This window comes from Agrilus planipennis, unplaced genomic scaffold (assembly GCF_000699045.2).
Source record: "Agrilus planipennis isolate EAB-ADULT unplaced genomic scaffold, Apla_2.0 scaffold610, whole genome shotgun sequence".
In the NCBI taxonomy this organism is placed as follows: Eukaryota; Metazoa; Arthropoda; class Insecta; order Coleoptera; family Buprestidae; genus Agrilus; species Agrilus planipennis.
The window spans coordinates 1-10,217 of NW_020439262.1; the positions used below are offsets into that span (position 1 = coordinate 1).

The 10,217-nt window shown below is 34.5% G+C and overlaps 1 protein-coding gene across 1 annotated transcript; it reads left to right on the forward strand.

The window, feature by feature from the left end:
• Window positions 1–5,012: 5,012 nt before the first annotated feature.
• On the forward strand, window positions 5,013–8,264 carry LOC108743448. The gene is made up of 2 exons (XM_018479016.2): window positions 5,013–5,136; window positions 6,178–8,264. Exons 1-2 carry the CDS (start codon window positions 5,013–5,015, stop codon window positions 8,262–8,264), a joined length of 2,211 nt encoding a protein of 736 aa, XP_018334518.2.
• The last annotated feature ends 1,953 nt before the right edge of the window (window positions 8,265–10,217 follow it).

Sequence of the window (10,217 nt, forward strand, 5' to 3'; positions counted from 1 at the left end):
CACGTATGCAAAGGATAAGGGAATTTAATGACTACAATTTGTCAGAAATTAAATAAACTTAGAATAACTATTATTCACTGTACAAATCGTTGGTATAGGTACTATATAGTTCTTGTTTTCGAATAATAATCTCTAATTATCCTACCTTCTTCATACAAAACGAAAGTAACAGATTATTTCCGAATTGTTTATTTACTTTTAATGTCGTATTCCTTTAATATAAGTAATAAATTAGCGAATGTAGGACGGACATTGTTCCTCGATATACCACTTTAGTTACAATCATGTACACAATTGGATGTATATTATTCCTATTTGTTTTTTCTTTTGACTGGAAGCAGAAAGTTAAGGAAACAAAAGATAAATAACGTTGTAGATATAACAATCATGTCACCACAAAAGTAATGACGCATTCGACGGATCAGGTTATTAGTTATAATTTATAAAAGTTTAACTGTCACTTGATTTTTAATTTGTACGAATTTTTTATCAAATTGATGTTTAGTGCATTCAATAAAAAATATCATCCCATCAATGGACCGTAAGTGGGAAACTATTTCGAACAGTACGAAATCTGTCTTAAAAAAATCACGTTCACTGCAAACCATCCAAGCAATAGGGCGGACAACGCACGACAAATTGAAAAAACATGTATGCATCAGACTGCGACCAAGCACTTGATGACTCCATTGAGCAACCATGTAAAAGAACACTTGATGACAAAAATTTAAAAAAAACACTAAAAAAATCGTATTAAATACACTATAAAAAGCATTAATTGTCGTTATCAGCTAGTTTTCTATTTAGAATTCGTACATGGATGACAAATCTGTTACGCATATGTAGGTACAAATAAACCCAATTTTTTTACAAGTCAGAATCAAAAAATATTTACATAATAATAATATAAAAAATAATAGTTAGGTACTTGTACTGATGTCGGCCGAAGAGCAACAAGATGCAGTTTTTCCAGCTCACAACCTACCACTTCACGTACAAGCGTTTTATTATTTATGTAATTTCTTTAACTTTTATTTTATTTTACTGCATGTTCTACATATATTTTACTATGAAAAATTTAAATACAATAAAATTGTTTCAGCACGTTCTATTTTTTTGAAGGAGGCGCTTTTGTACTATCTTGTCTCCCGCTTTCCTATTTGGGAACAGNATGATTTACGATAAATAATTTACGATGATTTACGATAATTGACGGTAATTTACGACGATTTACAATGATTTGCGGTAAATAATTTAGGATGAGTTACTATGATTTACCGTAATTTACGATGATTTATGATAATTTACGATGATTTACCTTAATTTACGATGATTAACAATAAGTTACAATAAATAACTTAGGTGATTTACGATAACTTACGATGTTTTAGGATAATTTACAATAATTTACGATGATTTACGACAATTTACTACGGTTTGCCATGATTTACGATAAATAATTTACGATGATTTACGATAATTGACGGTAATTTACGACGATTTACAATGATTTGCGGTAAATAATTTAGGATGAGTTACTATGATTTACCGTAATTTACGATGATTTATGATAATTTACGATGATTTACCTTAATTTACGATGATTAACAATAAGTTACAATAAATAACTTAGGTGATTTACGATAACTTACGATGATTTTCGATAATTTACTATGTTTTACTATAATTCACGATAAATAACTTACGTTTATTCACAATAATTTACGACAACTTACAATGATTTACGACGATTTACGATAATTTTCTAACAATCCTACTTCAAATGTACCCTTAACAATAGGGACACACAGTTATAAATTATTGCAAAATGCCATAATGTTCCACCTGCAAAAGACAATTTTTTTACTACTAACAGACATATCAATCAGACTTGAAATGTATACATAACATTGGGCTAATTTACTTCTTATTATTGCATGTGTCTATCATCGTAAATTATTTATCGTAAATCATGGCAAACTGTAGTAAATTATCGTAAACCATCGTAGGTTGTCGTAAATTATTGTGAATAAACCTAAGTTATTTATCGTGAATTATTGCAAATCATCGTAAATTATTGTAAATTATCCTAAATCATCGTAAGTCATCGTAAATCATCCTAAGTTATTTATTGTAACTCGTTGTTAATCATCGTAAATTATCGTAAATCAACGTTAATTATTTGTAGTAAATCATTGTAAATCGTCGTAAATTATTTTTAATTAACGTAAAGTATTTATCGTAAATTATAGTCAAACGTAGTAAATTGTCGTGAATCATCGTAAGGTATTTAGCGTGAATAATAGTAAATCAACGTAAATTAGCGTAAATTGTCGTAAATCATCGTAAGTTATCGTAAATTATCCTTGGTATTGTAACTTATTGTTAATCATTGTAAATTAAGGTAAATCATCGTAAATTTATTTACTTTTGTAAGTTGTCGTAAATTATTGTGAATAAACGTAAGTTATTTATCATGAATTATTGTAAATCATCGTAAATTATCGTAAATCAACGTAAACGATTTAGAGTAAATCATTGTAAATCGTCGTAAATTATTGTTAATTAACGTAAAGTATTTATCGTAAATTATAGTAAAACATAGTAAATTATCGAAAATCATCGTAAGTTGTCGTGAATCATCGTAAGGTATTTAGCGCGAATAATTGTAAATCAACGTAAATTAGCGTAAATTGTCGTAAATCATCGTATGTTATCGTAAATTATCCTTAGTATTGTAACTTATTGTTAATCATCGTAAATTAAGGTAAATCATCGTAAATTATCGTAAATCAAAGTAACTCATCGTAAATTATTTACTGTAAATCATTGTAAATCGACGTAAATGATCGTAAGTTATCGTAAATCATCGTCAATTATTTATCGTAAATCATAGTAAATCGACGTAAATTACCGTAAATCAACGTAAATTATTTATAGTAAATCATTGTAAATCGTAGTAAATTATCGTAAACCATCGTCAATTATCGTTAATCATAGTTACTCATCGTAAATTATTTAGCGTAAATAATCTTAAACTATTGTAAATCGTCGTGAATTAGCGTTAATAATAGTAAGTTAGCGTAAATCAGCGTAAGTTATTTAACGTAAATCATTGTCAATGGAATGGAACCCATCCTGTTCCCAAATAGGAAAGCGGGAGACAAGATAGTACAAAAGCGCCTCCTTCAAAAAAATAGAACGTGCTGAAACAATTTTATTGTATTTAAATTTTTCATAGTAAAATATATGTAGAACATGCAGTAAAATAAAATAAAAGTTAAAGAAATTACATAAATAATAAAACGCTTGTACGTGAAGTGGTAGGTTGTGAGCTGGAAAAACTGCATCTTGTTGCTCTTCGGCCGACATCAGTACAAGTACCTAACTATTATTTTTTATATTATTATTATGTAAATATTTTTTGATTCTGACTTGTAAAAAAATTGGGTTTATTTGTACCTACATATGCGTAACAGATTTGTCATCCATGTACGAATTCTAAATAGAAAACTAGCTGATAACGACAATTAATGCTTTTTATAGTGTATTTAATACGATTTTTTTAGTGTTTTTTTTAAATTTTTGTCATCAAGTGTTCTTTTACATGGTTGCTCAATGGAGTCATCAAGTGCTTGGTCGCAGTCTGATGCATACATGTTTTTTCAATTTGTCGTGCGTTGTCCGCCCTATTGCTTGGATGGTTTGCAGTGAACGTGATTTTTTTAAGACAGATTTCGTACTGTTCGAAATAGTTTCCCACTTACGGTCCATTGATGGGATGATATTTTTTATTGAATGCACTAAACATCAATTTGATAAAAAATTCGTACAAATTAAAAATCAAGTGACAGTTAAACTTTTATAAATTATAACTAATAACCTGATCCGTCGAATGCGTCATTACTTTTGTGGTGACATGATTGTTATATCTACAACGTTATTTATCTTTTGTTTCCTTAACTTTCTGCTTCCAGTCAAAAGAAAAAACAAATAGGAATAATATACATCCAATTGTGTACATGATTGTAACTAAAGTGGTCTATCGAGGAACAATGTCCGTCCTACATTCGCTAATTTATTACTTATATTAAAGGAATACGACATTAAAAGTAAATGAACAATTCGGAAATAATCTGTTACTTTCGTTTTGTATGAAGAAGGTAGGATAATTAGAGATTATTATTCGAAAACAAGAACTATATAGTACCTGTACCAACGATTTGTACAGTGAATAGTTATTCTAAGTTTATTTAATTTCTGACAAATTATAGTCATTAAATTCCCTTATCCTTTGTATACGTGTGTACGTATAAGTAGTTTTATTGCATCATTCATTTGTTCTAGGAAAAATAAATCGAAATGACCTTGTTCCTCCTTCATTGCAGGTGATAACCTGTCGTGCATTGATGATTCATTCTAATTATTCTAGAAAAAAATCGAAATGACGTCATTCTAAGTATTCTAGAAAGATTCTGGTCACCTGGCTTTCCCCCACTCTTTCATCTCGAAAGAGTATGTATATCTCTGCACGTCAGAATCAGTTTACTTATCAGTAAGGTCTTCTGACAGTTATCAATAAAATAATAATAACAATAATGACAAGCAGCAACCAGATGTCTTCTTGGAATTTAAAACAACTATCAAAGGTGTATGTACGGAAGTTTAGCAGTCACCTATTAAGGTATCAATTACAGTTTAATAATGATGGAGCGAAGGTTGGCGCGGGATTAATAAACTATGAAAAAGGTTCCCTGAAGAAATTAATAGACAAAACCATAGAACGATTAAAAACAGAAGTTGGCTACTCTTCCGGTGATAAAATGCGAATAATCGCTAACAATGAGGGTTTCAAGCATCCCATCTCTACGGCTACAGATATTAATATTTCAGCCACTAATATACTAGACCAAATCAAAAATATTGTGACGTCGAACGAAGAGGTGGATATTTTAGCTACGAAGTTTGACATACAAGTTTTTAAGATACCACGTGGTACCGGACGAACGAACATGCTAGATTTGAAACAGAACCGTCATACAAAACGTAACAGTGTCCGAATAAACAATGATGATAACTTGTGTGGCGCTAGGGCCGTTGTAACCGCTCTAACGTACCACACAAACACGTTCTTGGGTGAGTCACTTCACTCCACAGATATAAGCTATATCAGGAAAGGACGAGCCCTCCAAATGATAATGGCAAAACGATTATGTGAGAAGTTGGGTGGATCATACGAAAATGGATTTTCTTTGACGGACTTTCGACAATTGTGTGCCGAAAATTTTAACAGCGTTATTTATTCCGGACCCGAAAAGCCAATCACACTGTATCTATATAAAAACAAAAACCATTACGATGTAATCAGTAGTATGACCGGGTTTTACGGTAGTGTTTATTATTGTAATAAGTGTGACACTTGTTACAATAATAAAGGCATGCACACGTGCAAAGAGATACCTGTCTGCACACTGTGTAAACAACCGTCTCACGATTCAGCAACCTGAAATAAAAACTACTGTAATGATTGTAATAGATATTGTTTCAATGATGCTTGCAAAGATAAACACTCCGTTGTTTGTGCAGCAATTTATAAATGTTTATCTTGCAATAGACTTTGCGATCGTCAACGGCCGCATAAGTGCGGTTTCACAGTATGTAAAAATTGTGAAAAATTCGTTGAGACGGCCGAACACTGCTGTTATATCATGAATAAAGATAGCAAGGGCGGGATTTGTGATGTACCGTGCACATGTAACAACCGCAGAAGCGAACGCAATAAAGGGTGTCTCTACAAGAAAAATCAACGTGTATGTAAAGAACCATGTATTTGTAACAATCGCAACGTTAAGAAGATCCAGCGGTGTACTCACACGACCAAATATATTTTCTTTGACTATGAGGCGATGCAAAATACAGGTGTGCATATACCTAATTTGATAATAGCCCGCGACTTTGATAATAACAAATACGTTTTCAATAACAATGTTGAATTCTGTCAATGGTTAACAACCGAAGAGCACAAAGGATACACGGCTGTTGCACACAATGCTAAGGGTTATGACTCATATTTTTTACTTAAATATTGTGTGGAAAACACTATCAAACCATACACTATTTACAATGGAACGAAACTAATGTTGCTGGAAATAACGCAAGTTCAACTAAAAATTATAGATAGTTCAAATTTCATCGCCGGACCCTTGGCCGAGTTTCCTAAAACTTTCGATCTGAAGGAACTGAAAAAGGGGTATTTTCCGCACTTTTTCAACACTTCCGAAAACCAGAATTATATTGGCGAGCTACCCGCCGCCAAATATTACGGTCCAGATGTCATGAAAACGAAGCAACGAGAAGCATTTTTGGCATGGCACACGTCTCGGATAAATGAAAACTACGTTTTTGATTTTCAACGAGAGCTGCACGACTATTGTGATTCCGATGTGGATATTCTGAGAAGAGGCTGTTTGGAATTTCGTAAGGAATTTTTGGAAATCGCTAACATTGATCCCTTGCAGTACCTTACGATAGCGAGTGTGTGCATGTCTATTTACAGATCAAAATATATACCAGAAAAAACGATTGCCGTTGTAGAGGAAAACCCGAAAGACACATACAGCCGAGGTTCGATAACGTGGTTAAACCAGTTCAGTAATGTTCGTCATGCCCTAAACGGCGGTGAAATAACAATATGCGGTAATAAAGTTGACGGTTATGATAACGTGACAAATACAGTTTATCAGTACCACGGGTGTTTTTGGCATGGGTGTCCCAAATGTTATCGTCCCACAACAATTAAACATGTAAATCACGAAACAATGGACGATCTGTACGAGAAAACACAACGTCGAAGTCAACAATTAAAGGATGCCGGGTATTCGGTCGTAGAGATGTGGGAATGCAACTGGCTCACATCAAAAGAGTACAAAACCGCCAAAAATGTAGATATTGACGACGAACCGCTCAATCCGAGAGAATCATTTTTCGGCGGACGTACTAACGCGGCAAAGCTAAAGGTCATCGACAAGAGAATGCAGTATATTGATGTGGTTTCTCTATATCCCACCGTTCAATATTACGACCCTTTCCCCATAGGACACCCAACTAAAATACGTAGGCCATCTGAATATGATCCCACATGGTTCGGTTTGGTAAAATGCAAAATTTTACCGCCACGTAAATTATATCACCCTGTATTACCTATAAAGACCGACAAATTAGTATTTACGTTATGTCGTAAGTGCCTGCACCACCACCAGTCAGAAAAATGTGAACATACCGAAGAAGAAAGAACGATCACGGGGTGTTGGACAACGCTGGAAATAAAAAAGGCTTTAGAAAAGGGTTACGTTATGCAGGAAATTATTGAAGTATGGCATTTCCCTGAACAATCTACCTATTTATTCCGAGATTATATAAATGACTTTATGAAAATAAAATTAGAAACGAGTCCGCACAATTACGAATCGAACGAGGCATACGCTCGTATCATTAAAGAACAGACGGGTATAGAGCTGGACTTGAATAAAATTGGGGTTAATCCGGGAAGAAGAGCCATTGCAAAGATCTGTCTTAACTCCTTGTGGGGGAAATTCGGACAGAGATTAAACATGAGTCAGAGCGAATTCGTTACTGACCCGAAGAGATGGTACGAAATACTGCTAGATGACAAAATACACATTTCAAATTGTATATTTGTAAACGAGGACGTCGTCCACGTGACCTACAAATATAAAGATATGTTTGTAGAAGACTCCACATCCACCAACATATTCATAGCGACGTTTACGACTAGTAACGCTCGTCTAAGACTGTACGATATGTTAGATAGGCTGGGCGAGGACGCAGTCTACTACGATACAGACAGCATCATTTATATTGACAATGGTCAGAATACCGTACCAACGGGGTCCATGCTAGGCGAATGGAGTAGTGAATTGGCGGATGGGGACTATATTATTGAATGGATGTCGACAGGACCAAAGAGCTACTACTACAAAACATTAAAGGGCATAGAAGTTACCAAAATTAAGGGTTTTACCCTTAACTACGAGAATGGTCTAAAACTCAACAGGGATGCTTTCAATAATATAATTTCGGGTACGTCAAAAGAAGTGGTTCTGAAATACGACCAAATTATCAGAGATGCTAAAACGAAAGAACTAATCACGCGGAAGCGCATTTCAAAGGCGTTTAGGATGGACTACAAGAAACGAAAATTTGAAGGACACCTTCAATATGACACAGTTCCTTGGAGATTTTGATTTTCTCACATTAATTTGTGTACGATTTTTGCAATATCACATACTGGATTCAACAACCACATTTGTCGTAATAACTTCCGTCCAATCCACCTAATTGGGCCTCTTTGTATAGCCCTGAAGTCTCCTATGCTGCTGCTGTAGTTGAAAATACGAAAGGGGGAGAGAGAGAGAGAGAAACAGAGAGCGAGAGAGAGGGAGAGAGAGAGGCTCAGTGCGTTAGAATTGTACTCTCGTACTCGACTACACTGCTGGCTGCTCCGATCGTACCTCTACGACGGTTAGGCGAAGAATGACGCACAAGTGGCGGCTGTGANCTCTATATCCCACCGTTCAATATTACGATCCTTTTCCCATAGGACACCCAACTAAAATACGTAGGCCATCTGAATATGATCCCACATGGTTCGGTTTGGTAAAATGCAAAATTTTACCGCCACGTAAATTATATCACCCTGTATTACCTATAAAGACCGACAAATTAGTATTTACGTTATGTCGTAATTGCCTGCACCACCGCCAGTCAGAAAAATGTGAACATACCGAAGAAGAAAGAACGATCACGGGGTGTTGGACAACGCTGGAAATAAAAAAGGCTTTAGAAAAGGGTTACGTTATGCAGGAAATTATTGAAGTATGGCATTTCCCTGAACAATCTACATATTTATTCCGAGAGTATATAAATGACTTTATGAAAATAAAATTAGAAACGAGTCCGCACAATTACGAATCGAACGAGGCATACGCTCGTATCATTAAAGAACAGACGGGTACAGAGCTGGATAAAATTGGGGTTAATCCGGGAAGAAGAGCCATTGCAAAGATCTGTCTTAACTCCTTGTGGGGGAAATTCGGACAGAGATTAAACATGAGTCAGAGCGAATTCGTTACTGACCCGAAGAGATGGTACGAAATACTGCTAGATGACAAAATACACATTTCAAATTGTATATTTGTAAACGAGGACGTCGTCCACGTGACCTACAAATATAAAGATATGTTTGTAGAAGACTCCACATCCACCAACATATTCATAGCGACGTTTACGACTAGTAACGCTCGTCTAAGACTGTACGATATGTTAGATAGGCTGGGCGAGGACGCAGTCTACTACGATACAGACAGCATCATTTATATTGACAATGGTCAGAATACCGTACCAACGGGGTCCATGCTAGGCGAATGGAGTAGTGAATTGGCGGATGGGGACTATATTATTGAATGGATGTCGANGGGATGTGACTCGCCGACGTGCTAGACTCCGTACTTTGAAATTAAAAGAAAAAGCAATTGATTGTGCAGCACAATTTTTTTTTCTTTCGCACTTAATTAGCACACAAGTAGCCCATAATTCGCATACAAGCTTCACGCACTTGTTTTGCTGTCTATCTGCACAATTTTCTTTAGAAAGATAGTAGGGTAATAACTTCTAAAATGGTGAAAATGAATTTAAGATTCTCACATCATTTACATGACTACCAAAAGAAAACTACTGCATTGATACTGTTCAAATACATTCAACCAATCAATTGCCTGCTTAACTTACACAAAACTAAAAGTAAAACAAGTAATACTAATTAAAATGTGTTAGTGTTATTCATCAAAAGAAGCTGAGGAAAATGTTTGGTGGATTTTGCAGACAATATGAAGAACGAAACAATTGAAAAACAAAAAGAATTTTGAAGTGGAAGCTCTTTTATCCAGCAATTCAGGCTCAGAGAAACGTTTGGTGGGTTTTGTAGACAGAAAGAATGTAACAATTGGAAAACTACAAGAATTTTGAAGTAAAACTAAAATAAAAAATCAACCTCTTAGAGTTAACCTACAGCGCTCATGTTTAGTGAAGATGTTTTTACATCAAACAGAAATATTTGAAAGGGTAAAAGCAAAAAAAAATAAAAATTATTATTTTACCACCCTACTAAGGTTTACATAATGGTCTAGATCGTTTTTAAA

What these genes read in the sequence shown, in the direction of transcription:
- LOC108743448 (XM_018479016.2), top strand. Translation starts at nt 5,013, where the DNA reads ATGCTAGATTTGAAACAGAACCGTCATACAAAACGTAACAGTGTCCGA. An exon ending in CCACACAAACACGTTCTTGG is followed by an intron (nt 5,137 to 6,177) that starts GTGAGTCACTTC and finishes TAAAAATTATAG; the next exon opens with ATAGTTCAAATTTCATCGCC.